Raw genomic sequence first — 18,786 nt, 5'->3', positions numbered from 1 at the left:
AAACTGCAGAGTTCTGGCCATTAGATGTAGCTCGTCTGTGTTGGGACATTCTTTTGAACGCCCACCCCCCATCCACCCCGTTAACAATAGGTGCTAATTAGGTGTCAACGATAGCCATGTGATGTGAGTATCAGTCACATGGAGGCAGGGCTTAAAAGCCTGAATTTTGCCTGAAACTCTCAGACTGAAGAAGTCTCTTGGAGGAGAGACGAACCGTTTCATTAGAGAAGAACCCGTCCAGAGGACCTACACAATTTTTTTTCTTTTTGAATTTTTACCTGGATTACTGAGATGCATCAGGACATAATGCACAGCAGACCTATGGATTGGTTTAAATTGTTTCTTACCTTCACCACATGCCATCCCTGTTGAAGACAAAATACACAACAGCTGGTCCCTGCATTATCAGTGTCAGTTTCTTATCTGTCTCTGACTTAGAAGTGAACAAAGTTTGGGTCATTATTCTAATAAAGTTCATTAAGTTTGACATGAATAATTTTATGCTCCTCTCTTGAGAACTCGCTGCAACATTTCAGCTTATTTACAAACTATACTTTGACTTGACCATTGAAATGTATTGATCCTTTATATTTTAGCCATTATTTTTGTTTTTATAACATGAAGTTCAATAAGGAGGTGTAGTCAGTTTCATCTTTTTTTACTTAGTTTGTGTTAGATACATATTAATGGAGGGTAATATACTGTATGGTCATCTTGTATACATCTGAGTTTGATTTACCTCAATCAATCAGACATAGATATAGTAAACAGAGAAATAAAATAACCCTAAACTTGTGTCTGTGCATGACCTAATTGTTTTGAGAACATAAAAATTGTAATAAACTTTCCCCTTGGATTTGCTCCTGAAAATCTGAAATGTAAAGTCTGTGCTTTGAAAAGCATGCATCTTAAAGGAATTCTGGAGTTACAGAGCTGTGAGCAACATGTCAAATTAAGGGTTAAGCTGATGGATTGACCACTAAACCAACTGTAAGAAAATGGAGTTTCCCACAAAAAATAAAAATAAAAAATCGAATTCAGTTTCATGGAGACTTTTGATTTTTCATCAGAAGCCAAATTGTGTTTTCATTGCACCCTTTTCGGTAACACTTTATAAGAACTACACCTTATTTAGCCTTAATTAATCATTAAAGAAGGGTTACTTAACCTTGAAAACATCATGAATTAAGGATGATTCAGACTTAATAAGCTATGAATTAACAGTTTTTTAATGTTTTACCCATAAAGGCTAAATGCTTCTAAAACCAGCATACTCATTTACTCCTGCTTAACAAATCAAGAATTAACTATTCTATATACTATGTTTATGTATGTAAATGCTCATATAAATGTTTTTCACACCATGTATTAGATATGTATTAATGGTTAGAGAATGTTTGAATTGACCTTGATCTACTAACCCTGCAGTGCATCAATAATTAAGGCCTGTGAGCCTTTGCTGCCTGAGCGTTAAGTCAAACTTCCTCCAAGAGCACGGGCTAAAGAAAAAATACTGGAGTCATAAGCAATAAAATAAAGGGTCTTTACTTAAAAAACAATTTGTATTTCATGTATTATATTAATGCATTTGGCCCACAGTCCTCAGATAGGTTTTCATTTTTGCTCCTCTCAGGGAAAGTTTTAGCCATCTTGCTCTAACCAGAAAGTTAAACGTATGCTCAGGCAGGTCTCACAGGAAATTTCATAAATTGATAAAATAAGAGCATTTTGGGTCTTGTAAAGTTTGCAAATCTACTGTACATGTGTGCTTAAATCTAATCTAAACATATCCTGTAGTTACTTGTATTATCATGTTTAAACTTAATATAATTTAAAGCTAAAATCAGAACCATGAGTGAATACAATCTACACTACAGCCCCTTATACAGTGATTGGATGAACATATGTAATGATTGTAAGTGGAAATGCAGTCTTTCTACATCAGAGGACAGAAAAGTACAAGCTGGTAACTAACTGGTGACTAATGCTTAAATAAACACAAACGGTCTTCACTTTAGAAGGGTTCACAAAAAGACTTAACTAACTACTAACACAGGGTTAGTAGATAGTCAATTCAAACATTCTCTAAACCAGGGGTTCTCAAACCTTTTGGGTCTGGGGACCCCTTACAAGGGCAAATGAACCCCATGCTGTTTTAAAAGATAATTTATTTTCATTGCAACCCCTAAAGCTGAGTACGGACAGCTGGTGGACCGCTTTGTGACATGGTGTGGGAACAATCATCTCATCTTGAATGTCATCAAAACAAAGTAGATGATTGTAGATTTCAGGAGAAATAGTGTTAGATCAAACCCTGTTTCCATCATGGGAGAAGAAGTGGAGGTGGTTGAGGAATATAAATACCTTGGTGTTCATCTGGACAACAGACTGGACTGGAGACTCAACAGTGAAGCAGTCTACAAGAAAGGACAGAGCAGACTGTTCTTCTTAAGGAAGCTGAGATCCTTCAATGTCTGCAGCAAGATGCTGCAGATCTTCTACAAGTCTGTTGTTGAGAGCGTCATCTCTTCTGCCATCATCTGTTGGGGCAGCAGCATCAGAGCCAGGGACCTAAAAAGGCTAAACAACCTGATAAAGAAGGCTGGTTCTGTTCTGGGGACAACTGTGGAATCTCTGGAGATGATGGTGCAAAGAAGGATTTTACATAAAATCAAGAACATTGTGGACAACCTTGACCATCCTCTTCATCAGACTGTCATAGAAAGACAAAGTGTCTTCAGTCGGAGGCTTCTTCAACTTCGCTGTAATACAGACCGCTACAGAAGATCTGTCCTGCCCACAGCCATCAGCATCTACAATAACTCTTTAGTTAAATGAGTTACAACAACACCTAATTTCCCTCTGGGATCAACAAAGTATTTTTGAATTTGAATTGAATTGAAGTGAAATGTCATGGGAATATATATTTTATTAAGTTTATTGTGTTTCTTTTATTAGTTCATTGTTCTCCATGCATTTTTAAAAATAAAAACCAAATTAACAACTTAGTGAAATCTTTTGAGGACCCCCAAGATACCTTTTGCAGACCCCTGGGGGTCCTGGGACCCCAGTTTGAGAACCTCTGCTCTAACCAATAACACATGTCTAACACATGGTGTGAAAATATGTTTACATGAGCATTTGCATATAGATATACACAGTGTATAGAATAGTTAACTCATGAGTTATTATTATTTTCTGTTGTACAGTGTCCTTGGGTGTCCTGAAAGGCGCTTTATTTATAAAATGCATTATTATTATTATTATTATTAAGCATGAGTAAACAATGAGTATGTTGGTTTTAGAAGTAATCAGCCTTTATGGGTAAAACATTAATAAATGAGTTAATTCATAGCTTATTAAGTCTGAATCATCCTTAATTAATGATGTTTTKAAGGTTAAGTAACCCTTTATTAATGATTAATTAAGGATAAATAAGGTGTAGTTATTATAAAGTGTTACCTATTTGGGTATGGTCCTATTGATTACTGAGATGAACTTACTTGTATGCATTAATTTTCTTTTCTTTCCTTTTTTATGTTTCATATTTATGCAGTATTATAAGATGTACGTATCTTACCCAGATAAGCAGGAAAGGGTCCATCTCTGCCAGCAGCAGGTTCAGGTAGTGCTGAATGTTTATTGTTTGGCTCATGTCATCTCGTACTTTGGCGCAGTCGTCGTGTACGCGCTCTATGATCTGCTGCCTCTCCCTCTTGGTGATCTCCTTCAGAGCTGTGGCAAGTTTTGTCACCTGGTTCTGCAGGTCTGAGTCTAGCCGCTCCACCTGGTTATTGTCRTTCTTCAGGGAGTCCTGGAACCAAAAATCAAGATCAGCGACTGAGTTATAAACATTCTTTATGATGAGTTTGAATGATATAAATGATTATTTGCATCAGTGCTGGTTCTAGTCATTCTGGTGCCCTGGGCGAGTTGAAGCGCACCCTCTCACCCTCCGAACTATGTCCCACCCACCCCAATTTGAACCCCTAAAAACAAGTTTGACAGTGTAAGGTACTATGGTAAACAGATTTATTTGCCCCCTCGGGTGCGAGTTGTATGGATTTTTTGCAAAATTTACAGATTTTTGAGGCCTTTTATACAGGTAAACGTCTGAAGAGGTTGGCATGTATGGGACAACAAAATACAGACTTGTTGTTATTAAGTTTGTCAACATGAACRGCTACCTGAGAGGCACTATAAGCCCCTCCCCCGTCAGAGTGTCGGAGCAGGWCGTGTCAGTGCAACGTCAATCAAATGAGAGAGATGGTGGGAGCGTTTGCTGCATTGGGGGGAGGGGTGGTGTTTTATGGGTAGAGTAGTTTATTTTTCCTGTAATACTTCATTTTATTTTTTTATATAACGCTAATTGAAGGGGGCGCTGAGCAGAGTTACAAACAAATAATTACTTTTTTCTTCTGTAGTTCGGRGCCCCCTCCAGCAGATGGCGCTCTAGGCGACCGCCTAGTTCGCCTATGCCAAGAGCCGGCTCTGATCTGCATGATCATGATGTATATTTGGATCTACCAATGAACAAATCTAAAGTAATTCAGTATTTGAACTCACAGCCATGGCAGAGTCAATGTTTTCATGCTCTTTGAGAATTCTTTCCCCATCTTTGAGTTTGGTTTCTGCTTTGATGAGCAGCGTCTGCAGGATGACCTGTAAAGTCCCACATTCATAGTTAGAGAAGCCTCACCTCATCTGCAACTATTAAATCACACACAGTCATCGAGGAGCCYTCCACCTGACCTTCAGGTCCTCCTCCACATGTCTCAGTGCCTTCACTTTGTGCTGGGCGTGGCTCCCCTCCAGCAGACAGTCAGCGCACACATACACCCTCTCGTCCACACAGTAGTAGCGGAACACCTCTGAATGTGCGGGACACCTTCTCTGGGACAGATCCCCCACAGGCTCCACCAAGAGGTGGCTGCTGAACACCGGTCGATCCAGGTGGGGTTGAAGGTGGCCAGCACACAGGGACACCTCGCACCTCAGGCAGGTCTTTACAGCCAGAGGTGGTCGCCCGTCTTCTGCCTGCAGTGGGCAGCAGTCGCACAGCACTTCTCCATGCTCCTCCTGACACTGGGGGCAGGTGAAAACTTTTCCTTCCCTCTGGCCGCTCCAGGCCTCACGAATGCAAGCTGGACAAAAGCTATGGCCACAAGGGAGGGGGTGGGGCTGGCTGAAGCTGTCTCGACATACAGAACAAGTCAGCTCTTCATCCACGGACGCCATGGTGCTCAGATGATTCCTAATCAGAGCTGCTAACTAAAAAGTGGATTACATGATGAAGAGAGGTCAATAACATGCAACATTTATTGTAAATACACCCATACACCAACAAAGACTATAAAACTGACTTATCCGCAAATGCTCGAGTTGGCTTTCAAATTACTCTCCAACTTGAAACAAGTGTGTTCACCATGTTGTTTCTTTTTTCTCTTTTCTCCCAATAACCAAAGAGGTTCCTCAGGACTCCATATTAGGACCACTGCTCTTCACTCTCTATAAAAACAATCTTTGTTATAATTTATCAAATGCGGCATTTTACTTGTATGCAGATGATACAGTCATCTGTTGTTCATTAACATAATTAACTCAAACCCTTTGTAGCAAGAGTGAACTTGACATCATCTCGTGTACTTCTCTTTTTGTTATTTGACCTTGGGGCCTTTGCATAGCCTGTATGTGACACTCTGATGAGCGGCCTTGGTCGCTTCTTTAAACTTTAAGGAACGAGGATTTGCCTTTTGTTAGTGTCAATGTGTTTGTTTGTTTTTTTTATCAAACTTTAGTTTCTTTAAAGCTCTACAGCTTAGTTATTTCAAGTTAATACACTCAGATTTAGATCTGCTTATAATATAAATAGTGTTTGGTGTAGGGGTGAAGGTTATAAATAAACGGTTCTTTTAAGTATTTATTCTCTACCATTCCTTTCTCATTTTGTAATCCAAAGAACGCCTGAAGCAGACGGTTGTAGTAGATTTGAGGATTTTTCTTTTTGAACTTGCTAGAAGTTTAGTGCATGAATTAAACCAGATGGACCTGCTCATTACTGGTATACCGTCTCCAGTGCTTTGATAAGATGGGATTAGTTGGATTGRCTTTGTTTGGCGAGTATTAAAGCCACGCACCTCTCTGGTCGAGGTGAGAATGAATTGAGAACTCCTCCAGTCTACCTTTAATGTTGTTCAGTCATATTCAACACAAGGTAAAATAAATACAAGCAAAACTATTGTCATGATATTCTGAAATAGCACAGAGTTGTCTGAACTTTCTTAGAATAAAACTATTCAAATAGCTGAATTTGAAATGGTTACATTGCACACGTAATTAGGTCGTCAATTAAAACTTGGAGAAAATGGGTTGATAGATGGCTAGAAAAATAYATTACAATGATCAACTGTTTACAAAAGTACCAGAGGTTAGGAGTGGCCACCATTATGTTTTGTGTGTTACTACTGGTTGTTGAAATTGTGTACTTCACTATTGCCATATGTGCGTCTTCATCTGTCTGCGGACTTTCCCATTGGTTGGTTTTTATATTCAAATATCTGCTTGGGCTTGTACCTTCTTATCTGTGTTTTTGAGTGTACTGTAAATACCCACAAGTGTTACCCATTATGTCATGATGTTTTACAAATATCTGTTCCCAGAGTCAYACCAGAATTAGTAATAAAGGTTGCGTAAGTTTCATGTTACATGTACCAGACACTAAGACCGTTAGGAGAAAAACCCACTTTGACAGCTCACTCAGACCAATAATCCTGTCTGCTGACCTTCTGCTCTAAGAATGAAAAAACTCAATGGATAAAATGAAATAGTTACATGGAAAATGTYAGTTGTCAAAGAAAATAAAAAATGCTTCATTAACTCCWTGAGYAAATACATCAAAATGACACAAAATCTTAAAAATTATAACATGGTCAATCAAAACCTGATTAGGGTTTAAGCTGACCTTAATGTTTCAGAGATGATAGATGAGACTATGAAGAAAACTTTAATTTATTTTCATATTTTTTAGTAAAACAAGGTTAAAGGGTGACCTCTGATGAGCATTAATTCAGCTAAGACACAAGCTGTRGCAGCAGAGGGATCAGGAGATCATCCTCCTACACCTGCTGTTATTCTGTTGTTCACCTCCAACCCTTGTTTGCCTAGCTCAACTTCTTTATTTGAAAGGGAAACGATGAAATAGTTTCCTTACCTGCTGGTGTCCTGGTGCTTACAGACCGCTGCCATCAGAGAGCCTATCCGCAGTGTGTGAGGTTAGTATCTTGACTAATCCCAGCAGATTCTCTGCACTCAGGGGTCACCTGACCCTGAAAGGGGAGGGGACTCTTTTATAATTTCTTTTAAAAATAATATAACTTTTAAACAATATTAGGATACTGAGCCACTTCAACAAAGAACAAATGGGGTTTGTTTTGCTTTAAAGAATATTCGGAACAATTTTCACATGTAATGTGTTGGCGCTCAAAGTATGTGTTGGGATGACTCTTTGCTCGTTAGCATTAAAATTGTCTGAGTTATGGCCATTTTTGTGTTGGCTAATATTTATTAGTGGTAGTGACAGTCTTAAAATTGACTGGCTTCAAAAGGTAATCAGTTGTAGGTGTACATCCAGTGGTTACTTTCTGACATTTTTACTCAAATCCATTTGGTGGTTCATGAGATATTTCGCTAACAGACAAATAGGGTTGACTCCAACAGTTAATGCTTAAGTTTTAAACAAAATTTTGTACAAAAAGTAGCACTTTTGAGTATGTGTTGTGACTGCCTCTCAGCTACTACCAAACCAAATTTTAGCAAAAATGCATGTCACACTGGCTGACTTATTGGCAAGTTTGTGTTTTGAAGCTCTGTTGACTGCGGCAACCATCTCGCATCAGGTTGGCTCCAAATGATAATTAATAGATGTACATTCAATGATTATTTCCTGCAAATGTAATTAAAATATGTCCAGTGGTAGGCGAGATATTTTGCTAACAAAGTTGACTCAAAACAGTTAACAGGAAAATGTTTACAAAGATCTTGTGTGTCTTAGAACTCAGAATACGTTGTGGTTTTGTCTCACCTACAACCACCTTTATCTGCAAAATTAAATATACTTTTGTAGTTTGTTTTCTAATGTCATATAACTGTCTTGACCATCTTTGATTTCAAAAGTTAATAATTAACAGATGGTTAGAGCTTTTTAATCTTCTAACTTGTGTTTGAGCGACACCTGGTGGCTGTGATGTGTCATTGCACCTGGTGGCTGCTGTCGACCAGGAGTCAATAAAAAAAAGTGTAATGGAAAAATTATATATCCACAGGTGGAAAACTCAACAAGTATGCTTTGTAAATATTCCACAAATTGTTATAAACAAACTTATTTAATTTTTAATTTAATTAACTTTAAATTGTTATTTAGTTCCAACACATTAAATATGAAATGACACAGAAGTAAAAACATGTATCATTTATTTTCCACACTGAAAGTTTATTTGACTTTATCGATGGGAAATAACACAGCCGCTCGTGCAAGTATTGAAACTACAATGTGTCCCTCGGGCCAGAGGTCCAGAGCRGGTGTGTTTGGTAACTGAGGTCATTAATAATGAGAGACAGGCAGGCAGACAGCAGCTGCAGACGGACACACGGACAGACAGTACCGCAGAGAGCGCAGACAGGCTGGACAGGAGCAGCAGGCCCCGACAAACACAAACAGCGCCAGAAAAAAAATAATCCCCCCTCCTCCTCCTCCTTTCTTTCTCCCTGTATTCCTGCCATCTGCACCGCCCCTGCTCTCCCCACAGGACTAAATACTTCCTTATATTAAACCACGAGAGAGTCTATTTGCGAAGGAGATAATTAATTTGAAGAAAAATAACGCGTCGGTCCGACTGCGCATCTCCGGGATTGAYCAGGGAAACACTGCGCCAGTGTCCCGGCTGAGAGAGCATCAGACCGGTGGAGCTCCGGAGGGTCTTCCTCCCTCCCTCCCTCCTCCTCCTCCTCCTCCTCTCTCGTCATTCCACAACATCGGTGCCGAAAAATTATACAGAAAAAAAAAATCATCGTTTCCAACAGGGTGAGTTGATGTTTTTGTGTGTTTTTTTTTTTCTTACAGGACCGCGTCGCTCGACGAGCGGCCCGCCATGTCAACGCACATCCGGAAGCGCGTTTTTTTTTTTTTTCAGAGGAGTCGTAATATTTTATGAATAATAACTTGTTATGATGTGGGGGGCGCGCGCACGGCGTGCAACAGGTCGCTGTACAGTAGCGGGCGCGCGCATCTCCCAGACGCTTTTTTGGCGTTGATTTCTTCACATTGACGTAAAAAAAAACCACCAGCCATCTCATGGAGGAGCAAACTGGTAAAATGGCACGACATAAAAGGCGATGGTTGTCTTTCTGGCACGAAAAATTCCGTTTTAAACGTGATAAAATCCACTCTTTTGACTGTTTTTTAAACACAACTCTTAGAGTTATCTTTTTTATTTTTTACAGTTATAATGTGATGCTTTTCTTTCTCCATTATTATTTGAATCCCATTAATATATGTAAACCATTAAGTTAAATTGACAATACTATTCAAAACAAAAGAAAAAAAAGGCTTATTCATGTTTATCTTTATATATTTCAGATTACTGAATACATTTGTGATTGTACTTTTCATTATTTAATTTTATCCCTGTACGTTTCAGCAATCTCATCAGACTTAACATTAAATAATGATGTGTTTAATTATTCTGTCCAAACCCCCACAAAGAGAAAGGGAGGTGGAGAGCGATGTTGAGGCTGCCACAGGGCCTGGGTGAAAAAGAAAAAAATGTCTGGCTCTGTCCTTTCTTTCATTACCTTTCTCTCCACGTGGTATAAGCAGTCAGCTTGATGGTGAAAAGGGAGCATTGTGCCTCCAGTCAGTGGCATTATGTGTTAGGAGAGTTTCTAAGAGGGTGATGTGCACTCAGCTGTGCTTCCCCGAACGCCATTGTTGCACATTCCTCCTCATTGCAGCCCTTTCTGTTGCCTGAGCTGCATCCAGGAGCCCAAATTAAATATTCGGTCAATATCACGAACAACCTGATCGGCTGACTGTTTTATGGGAATCACCAGGTGACAAACAAAAGGTTTGACTTTAACAAAGAAACAAACAAAAAAAAAATCTTGTTTTACACAATCAAAAATATTTTAGGTGGTTTTACTTTTCCTAATACAAATAGCTAGAAGCTCAGACAAATGCAATAATGTGATTAAGTTTAGTTCTGATGTAAAACGAGAGGCAGCGGACTCCTGGCTCAAAGGACTGAGTGTTCACTTGCCATTTGAATGCAAAGTAGTTTAGTGGATGAACAAGTTCGTATGTGTGCGTGTGTGTTTGTGTGCGCACAGAAGAGAAGGAGGCCCGGCAGTGAGTTCTGAGWAAAAAGGGAAAGAGAAATCAGGCTCCCACATCATTTCACTTAATGTAGTCCATTTGATCCCGATCATCCGCTGCCTCGGTTTAGATAAAGATTGTTGTTTTTCTTCTGTTTTTGTCAAAATGGAACCATTCCAACTTTTTTTCATCATGCAGTGAGACATTGGTCTTCAGTGCTGACCCCTCCATCCGTGTCCAGCAGGAAACAGAACCAACCCCAGCAGCTCTTGAGCCTGACCCTCGCTGCCTGTCAGATACTTGTGTGATAGTCTGTGAAGAAATGATTGTTTAAAGGGCAAAAATGCAAATCTTAGACCAGAGTTAGTCAGTGAATAACTAATGTTTGCTGGTGTGTTGAAGAGTAGTAACTCTGGAGTTAAACACCTATCCCAGTAATTTTTATGTTTATTCTAAATCATAATTTTCAGCCTATTTAATATGTAATATGGATCCAGGTCTGTGATTTTTTTTCTTCTAGACTTAAAAAAATGGGATTTTATTGAAGAGTGTCTTACATTTATTTAATAGTTTCATCAATAAATGGCCTCGTTTGTTTGATTAAATCCAAGGACTATCACTCTTAATTTTCAGGTTTAAACACAGAGACCACAAATAATTCAGAGAGGATGAGCATGAGGTGGTGAAGGAAAAGGAAACTTTGAAAGGCACTACGTGTGCTGCAGTGGTACTGGGTCTTAATGTCCCCTTCAGCTTTGTTGTTAACCACTGAAGCGTGAATATAGTTTGTGTGTGTGTGTGTGTGTGTGTGTGTGTGTGTGTGTGTGTGTGTGTGTGTGTGTGTGTACGTGCGCGCACAGCTGTGTGCATTTGGAACCATTTGTCCACTTAAGCTGCAAAGACATGAATCGGTCTCTTGAATGTCAAGCTTTCAAGTAAAAAGCAACAATGTTTCTGTGTTGCACTTTGAAACGCACATTTTCCATGTGTTTTCACCTCTGCCCAAGTGTGCTTACCCAGTGAGCATGCTGATGAATTCGTAAGTGATCATGCCTGTCTGGCCTTTTTGTTTTAACTGCACATAAACTCACTCCTTCTGCTTGCCCCTAAACCAAATCAGAATAGAATTTTCCATATGTTAAAGGTTACGTCTGGAAGCAGACACAAACAAACCCACACTACAAAGGAGATGAAAGTGAAAGAGATGATAGAACACTTTTTGATGTTGCGTCTTTTTCATGAAGACAGGAGTCAAAGGGTAAAGTCTTCTGTCATATAGGGCCCTCTCCCAGTACCCACACTCCCACCCTCGTTCCACCCTTGTGCACTTCAAATGCGCTTTCATGTTAAAGGGTTTGAGTGCCCAGTGTGTCCCACATTTTCCACATCCGCCCTTCGCCCCGCCCATTTTGGGTACTATTTCCGCCCTTCCGCGAAGTCTGCATTTTTACGGACTTCGGTGAAGTGTATTACCCACAATTCATTGCTGCCAAAACAGTGACCGTTTTTTTAAATAAAACTTTATTGAACATTTGAACATGGTACAAAAAATAACAATGCTGCCAGGGGGAATGAAGAACTGAAAAGAGAGGAACAAAATATGTATAAGTATATGTAATAATAATAATAATAATAATAATAAACATTAAATAAAGTGATTACACCACAAAAAGAACCAATCACAACAGTTAAATCAGGAATTCCTAAAAGTGAACAAGACATTTTAATTTTTTTGCCTTCTGATTAGTAGAGAAGTGAATAGATTGCATAAATTGTGTAAACTCAATCATGAAGGAGATAAAAAAAATTTCTTTCTTTAAACATTTGCTTTTATGTATAAGAAATTTGGCCTAACAGCGACCGGTAGCTACCGGTGTTTGATGAGGTAATCCGTACTGTCCCAATTCTCAATTGTTTTGCACGCTTGTAACCTGCACACTCGAACACTTWTGTGCACTTCGACTGAATACACACTTCACAGAGGGACGTAGGGTATGCACTGAGCATCGGGACTGGGCCTATGTGTTGACCTGGTACCATGTTTTCCTCCTCTGTATTCTTGTACCCTAATCAGATGGATGCTTGTGTGTCTGAGGATACGTACAGGGATTAGACAATGAAKCTGAAACACTTGGTTTTAGACCATAACATCCCTTTCAGACAGCTTCCTCTTGTGTCCACAGTTAATCCTGTTGGATGAGGTTGGTCCTTCTTGATGGTATGCTGACATTACCCTGGATACTCTGACTCTTGATACATCACAAAGACTTGCTGTCTTCGTCACAGATACGCCAGCAAGACGTGCACCAACAATTTGTCCTCTTTTGAACTCTYGTATGTCACCCATAATGTGTGCATTGCAATATTTTGAGCCAAACTGTGCTCTTACCCTGCTAATCGAACCTTCACACTCTGCTCTTACTGGTGCAATGTGCAATTTATGAAGATTGGCCACCAGGCTGGTCCAATGTATCCATGAAACCTCCCACACTAAAATGACAGGTGTTTCAGTTTCATTGTCCAACCCCTGTATGTGTGCCAGCATGCATGGTGTGTGTGACAACAGTAGGGTGACTATAACTGTCGAAAACTGGAAAAGAGAAAAAATATGGAATGACAATAAATAAATAAAAGATGGATGTTAGATGTATAAAATGATACTAGAAGTTAAAATAATCTACTTGACAAGATTGTATATAATTTCTCACTGATGTATTTTTCATGTAAATCATTTCTATCTTAACTAAATTTAGATTGCTTTCTTTCAACATTCCCCAGATGACAACTTGCCACTGAAGTCACACTCCTTTACAACCATCACAGATTKTCTGGAGTGCTCTCCACCATCTCTTCAAAGCCCAGATCTGCTTATTGCTTTCTGTTCATTTTTCAAAAGCTTTCACACACCGAAAATACCCATAGAGGGTTCAATACTAATTCACCAAGACAGCCCCCCAAGCAGTCSCTCAGAAACAAACTGGTCTCTTTTTAAAATTTCCTTACTCACTCCTTACAAACACAATATCTTACTGCTTTTTCAACAGTACAGGTCTAAATATCTTTCATTCCCTGTTTCCAGCCTGCCAATATGGCTTCTCCCAAGTTGGGGTTATCCGCTACTACCACTACCTCCTCTTCTCCGTTATCATCCTCAGCCTTACTATGTCCTCCACCACACCCTGGAAGCCCCAGTCAGGTGCCTGAGGGTCCTCCCAGTCCTGTTACACCTATACCAAGTCCAGGATTGACGTCTGCCACAGCTGCACCTGTTAGGACCCAACTGAGTATTGCTCTGATCCTAGAGGAGCTCCGGGTGCTGCAGCAACGACAAATCCATCAAATGCAGATAACAGAGGAGATCTGTAGACAGGTGCTACGTCTTGGTGGGGACTCCTATAGCATAGACACGCCCTCCCAGTATCTCCTGCCTCCTTTGCCTCAGTTGTGCTTGGAAGGCAGCAAAAATACGACCCAGCCAGCTGCAACTCAGCCCTCCACCACGGTGGCCCCTCTCCTGGCATGTTTCTCCTCCCTGCTTCCCTCTCAGACAGCTAACAAACTCACACAACCATGTACATCCTTATCTCAGATTTTGCAGCCTCACAAATCACAGATGGAAGGAGCAAAGGGAACTGCAGTCYCTCATGGTCCTCCATGGGAGAGCTCTCAATGTTCCCAACCCTTCACCACTTCCTCTGCAGGCAGCTCCATGTCTTCCTCCACACATCCTCTAGCTTTAGCTATACCTAATCGATATCTTCATGAGAAATCTCCTAATACCACTTCAGCAAGTGGGCAGAGTGACATTTCCTTTTTAAATTCATCCCTCTCCACACCATTATCTGTGATCCCAAACTCACAACGCACATTGCAGTCTGTCTCTGGTGGTGTTGACTTCTCAGCATCTAGTTCCAACACTACGGGCCGCCTCCAGCATGTGTGCCGTTTTTGTAGAAAAATCTTCAGCAGTGATTCTGCCCTGCAGATACATGTTCGTTCCCACACAGGGGAACGACCATACCAGTGTCCAGTGTGCCTGAGTCGTTTTACTACAAGAGGCAACCTGAAGGTACACTTTCTTCGCCATCGTGAACAAAACCCAGAGCTCTCACTTTCTCTTCTGCCACCATCCTTATTTGGGGTAGCATTAGGGGCCCCTGGGGTCTCAGATATAGGGCAGATCATCAGCAGTGGTAGTAGCACTAGTGGAATGAATATTACACAGAAGAAGCCAAAAACTAAGACTGAGGATGAAAAGTGCAGAGATAACTTGGAGTCCAGTGGTACTAGTAGTGGACTTRCTTTGGGGACTTCTGAAGAATCAGCTCCTTCTACACTGCCTCTACCTCCTAGTGTAGATTTATCTTTGATTTCTCACTCTCTCCTGCAGCTAAATAGGGCTGTTGCTGCTGCAGCCTCAATTGCCTCCTGTTCATCCCAGTCATCCACTTCTGCTTCAACATCCACTTCTTCTTTGGCTACCTCCCTTCTCTCCAGCCCTTCCTTGTCTTCCTCTTCTACCCTTGCTGGGTTATTCAAAGGTTCCAAACAGCACTTTGATGAAAACACTCCACCTCACGCACCACTGCTGCCTCCCGCAGCCTATTCTCAGTTGGCCCACCTCCCAAAGCTTCTCTTCCCAACTACTTCCACTTCTTCCTCTTCCCAAACTGCCCACTCACCTTTGTATAGCCACCCAGCATTGGGCTTGCTACGTACGCAACTACCCTCTCTTGTTGGCTCCCAACAARATACTTCTTCCAGCCATTCCCAACTTCCTTTTCCTGTTTCTTCTTTTCCTAAAGTTCTTGGTCAACCTGCTACCACCCTTCCATCATTTCTGCCCTCCTCTATAACTACTACCACTCCTACATCTGAAACCTCAAAGTTGCAGAGACTGGTGGAGAAGCTAGAGAAGGCCCCTCCACTCTCCTGTTCTTCATGGACTTCCTCTTCTACTACTGCTTCCATGCTTGAGATTTTATCTGGCAGCCCTAAGTCCTTTTCTTCAAGTTCAGCCAACAGTCATTTTACAAATGCCAGCACCTCCACCACATATGTTGTGGCATCTCCATCTTCAAATGTCCTTTCTACCTCTGTTTCACAGTTCACCCGTGAAATGGTTGTTGCCCTAGGAATGGGTGGCAGTGGAGCAAATGCAATGGTGGGTGGAGTGTTACCATCACTAAGTACTGCTGGCTCACCACATAACCTGGCAACCAATCAGTGTGGGGTCTGTCTCCGGGTGTTGAGCTGTCCCAGAGCACTTCGGCTACACCAGGCCACACACCTTGGAGAACGTCCATTTCCATGTAAAATATGTGGGCGGTCTTTCTCAACTAAAGGCAGCCTGAGCTCACATCTTGCCACCCATCACGCTCGACCACCCAATGCACGTGTTCAGAACTCTTGCCCACTGTGCCAGCGTAAATTTACCAATGCCCTTGTTCTTCAACATCACATACGAATGCACCTTGGTGGACAACTGCCTCCAGACAGCATAGAGGATTCTAAACAGGAGATGCCACTTGAATCTAATCCAAAATCTTTGATACAGTCACAGRCCCAACCCACTGACCAAAATGCTGCTTTAAGTAGAACGCCTCCTCTAGATGGCCACACTAGAGACCCATTTTTAAGCTCYCAGTGTCAAACARCAACAGTTTGCTCAATCCCTGTCAGTGTAAATATGGATAAGAAAAGTCTCAGCAAGTCYCCATCCCCCAGTCCTGATAAAATCCCCCCTTCCAACCTGAGCCCTGAACCCTTCCCAAATCCCATCACACAAACTCCACCACCAGACCTTGCGGACCCTCCTATCCTTTGTGTCAATGCACCTCTGCCAGTCTCACAGCAGTCAGATAAAGCTTTGCCTACCTGCAAAGAAAGTCATGCTCAACAACAACCCTCTGCTGATAACCACATTCCTACATCTGAACCTTCACTCCTTCTATTCAGTGGTAACAAAACCCCAGAGTCATCTCCTGTAATGCTAGAGGATCATGAAGAGTCTAAAGAATCATCTACTTTAAATGCCTTCCCTGATGCCACACCTGATCTGGACAACTTACAAAGCACAACTGCTATTAGTGCTCATTTTGCTTACTCTCATCCCAMTACAACTTCTGATTCCATTTCTGGTCAAGAAGTTTTTGATGGTAATGCAGAAACAGCTATGGAAACAGACTCAGCCTCTCCAAAGCCACAGTCAWTGGAACCTATGGAAGAAGACAAAGCTCGGTCTCCCTCACCTCCAACACCAAAACAAGACCAAGGACCTGTGCCTGACCCCAAACTAACCCCCATGGTGGTGKAGACAGATGATCTAGCATCCAAAGCTAGGGGTGAATCACAAAGGGCAGTCACTTCTGCAAGAGAGACACGTCAAAGCTCTCATTTTAGTTCATATATGAGGGAAGATTGTGTTGAAGGAATTAAGATAAGTGGACTGGTTTCAAAGGAAGCTCTGGATGTTTCTGTGCCCATCAACCTGGCTCCAACACTCCCATCTCCAATGTCACGTCCTGAGAAGAAGACCTATTGCTGTGCTGAGTGTGGAAAAGAGTATGCCAGTCGCAGTGGACTGAAGGTAAGAAAAATATTTTTCAGTTTGTAATCAGTGAATGTATTTAATGTTTTCATTGTGGAACAGAGATTTTGTCAAGTTAAAACACATTCTTTAGCTTTAGGAGTGCTTTACATTTAACAATAACAACTAACCTTGCTTTATGGTGAGCATTGTATTATTGTATAATTGGAAAAACAACTATTGGGTTTAAATGTTAGCCATTGTGCACCATAAAAGAAAACTATCCACTGATTTCACTTTCTGTTTTATTTTAGTATTTAATAATCCCATTATTTAACCCATTTWTCATTCTTGAAAGCATTATAATGTAAATCGAAATGTTTAAACTCCTCTAATTCRCAGGGACACATGAAGCATCATGGTGGAGTACCCAAAACATCACGTCCACCAGCCAGAGGCAGTCGTTCGTCCTCTGACCAACTTCCCTCTTCTACATCTATGGCGTCTCTAAATATTCCAGCCACTAGGAGCTCAGCGGGTTTCTGGAACCAGTACCAAACCTTCCTCAGCACCAGTACTGACGGGACTAATGACCAAGATATAAATGAGTCAACACAGCCCCCCAAAATATCTGCGCGATCGCAGATGGATCCGAGAATCTCCGAGGAAGCTGGAGAGGAGTCAAGAGAAGGACCATAGCTTGACAATGCAGAGATTAGTTGGGAAATGTTCTGGTGTATTCAATCATTGTTTGCCTTTTAGCACATCTATATGAACATGTGCATAGTACTGCTTCCTTAACACATTTCAGGCAACTATCAATTTGATAGTCAGTAATATGTCTGTATGTGATTGTTGTAAAGTCACTCAGCTTGGTCCTGTTGTGTTATCGCAGAAAAACAAAAATCTGGGATAAGTAACTTCACTGTGATTAACTGAACTCATCAGCAAGCCCAGATAGCATTGTCAGTGTCCTACTGGCTCATCAATAAGGAAACAATAGAATGTGTTTAACTAATTTTATGTCATTTTGTAAAAATGTTGAGGTTGTTGTGTCACATTTTAAATCTCATCCAAATGGCCCTAAAGGAGGTTCAATCAAATTAAAACCAACTGTTTTGACAAARGCTACAACCCAGCTTTGTTTCAAACCACTGAATCCTATATCTGAGTCATTTTATTTGATATGCAGAAGAGATTTTGCGCTGTAAGAGAAAACAAATGTATCAATATGAATGTGCTAATGTGGGTTTTATTAAGTATTTTGTTCCCATATTGTGGTTATGAAAAGAAATTGTTCATGTTATTGTAGTTCTCGTTTATCTGTATTGTTCCTGTCAAAACAAAAGCACTTCTGCAGTGTTTGTGAGCTCAGGGAGGGCATGAGCTAGTTGGTGACCTTTGCCCTCCAGCTTTGTGAATATTTAGTGTTGTTGTACGAGTAATCTGTAACATCTTTGAAGAAATCAAAGTTACTATAAGCCTTTAGGTTTACAAATATATATCAAAGTCTGTGTCTGTTGTAAGATGTACTTTCTGTATCTCTATATTAAAAAAAGCCTTTTGAAATAAATAAAAATAGTGATTTAGTTCAAGGAAGACACATGAAAAAGGATGGCTCACTATTATTTGTAAATAGTGAGTTGAGAGGCCTCTGCTTAGAGAAATAGAATTTAATTCAAAGCAGATTGATGAAATATCAGCTAACCCAAGAGGATTCCTTTCRTTTTTAACACAATTCTCAAGAAATTCATAATGGTTTGTGTAAACACTATTCTATAAACCTTTACTTTGCTGTCACATTTCATCACATGGTTATTTGGGTTGGATTTTATGAGCATCTGCTAAGTGCGAACAGCAGGAGCAGCTAATTGTAACATTTAAACTC

The 18,786-nt window shown here is 40.6% G+C and overlaps 2 protein-coding genes across 3 annotated transcripts in view; one reads left to right on the top strand and one right to left on the bottom strand.

Moving 5' to 3' along the window:
• Positions 1 to 7,271, bottom strand: part of trim110 (tripartite motif containing 110) — a 12,117-nt gene extending 4,846 nt beyond the window's left edge. The window contains exons 1-4 of the mRNA XM_014008939.1: positions 7,211 to 7,271; positions 4,753 to 5,271; positions 4,567 to 4,662; positions 3,581 to 3,814 (exon numbers count right to left, since the gene is read on the bottom strand). Coding sequence (XP_013864393.1) covers positions 3,581 to 3,814; positions 4,567 to 4,662; positions 4,753 to 5,238 — 816 coding nt within the window. The 5' untranslated portion in view covers positions 5,239 to 5,271; positions 7,211 to 7,271. The remainder of the gene's footprint in view (positions 1 to 3,580; positions 3,815 to 4,566; positions 4,663 to 4,752; positions 5,272 to 7,210) is intronic.
• Positions 6,988 to 18,510, top strand: sall2 (spalt-like transcription factor 2). Of its 2 annotated transcripts, none has more exons than XM_014008933.1 (3): positions 6,988 to 7,271; positions 13,148 to 16,958; positions 17,301 to 18,510. In XM_014008933.1, the coding sequence occupies exons 2-3, from the start codon at positions 13,458 to 13,460 to the stop codon at positions 17,595 to 17,597; spliced, it is 3,798 nt and encodes a 1,265-aa protein (XP_013864387.1). In that variant the 5' UTR covers positions 6,988 to 7,271; positions 13,148 to 13,457; the 3' UTR covers positions 17,598 to 18,510. The 2 variants fall into 2 exon arrangements, with proteins under 2 accessions (XP_013864387.1, XP_013864386.1); XM_014008932.1 differs by lacking the exon at positions 6,988 to 7,271 and adding an exon at positions 8,530 to 9,079.
• The last annotated feature ends 276 nt before the right edge of the window (positions 18,511 to 18,786 follow it).

The sequence above is a fragment of the Austrofundulus limnaeus genome, unplaced genomic scaffold (genome assembly GCF_001266775.1).
Source record: "Austrofundulus limnaeus strain Quisiro unplaced genomic scaffold, Austrofundulus_limnaeus-1.0 Scaffold54, whole genome shotgun sequence".
Classification (NCBI taxonomy): domain Eukaryota; kingdom Metazoa; phylum Chordata; class Actinopteri; order Cyprinodontiformes; family Rivulidae; genus Austrofundulus; species Austrofundulus limnaeus.
Note: the sequence above shows the minus strand (reverse complement) of the source record. Positions and strands in the feature narration are given on the sequence as shown.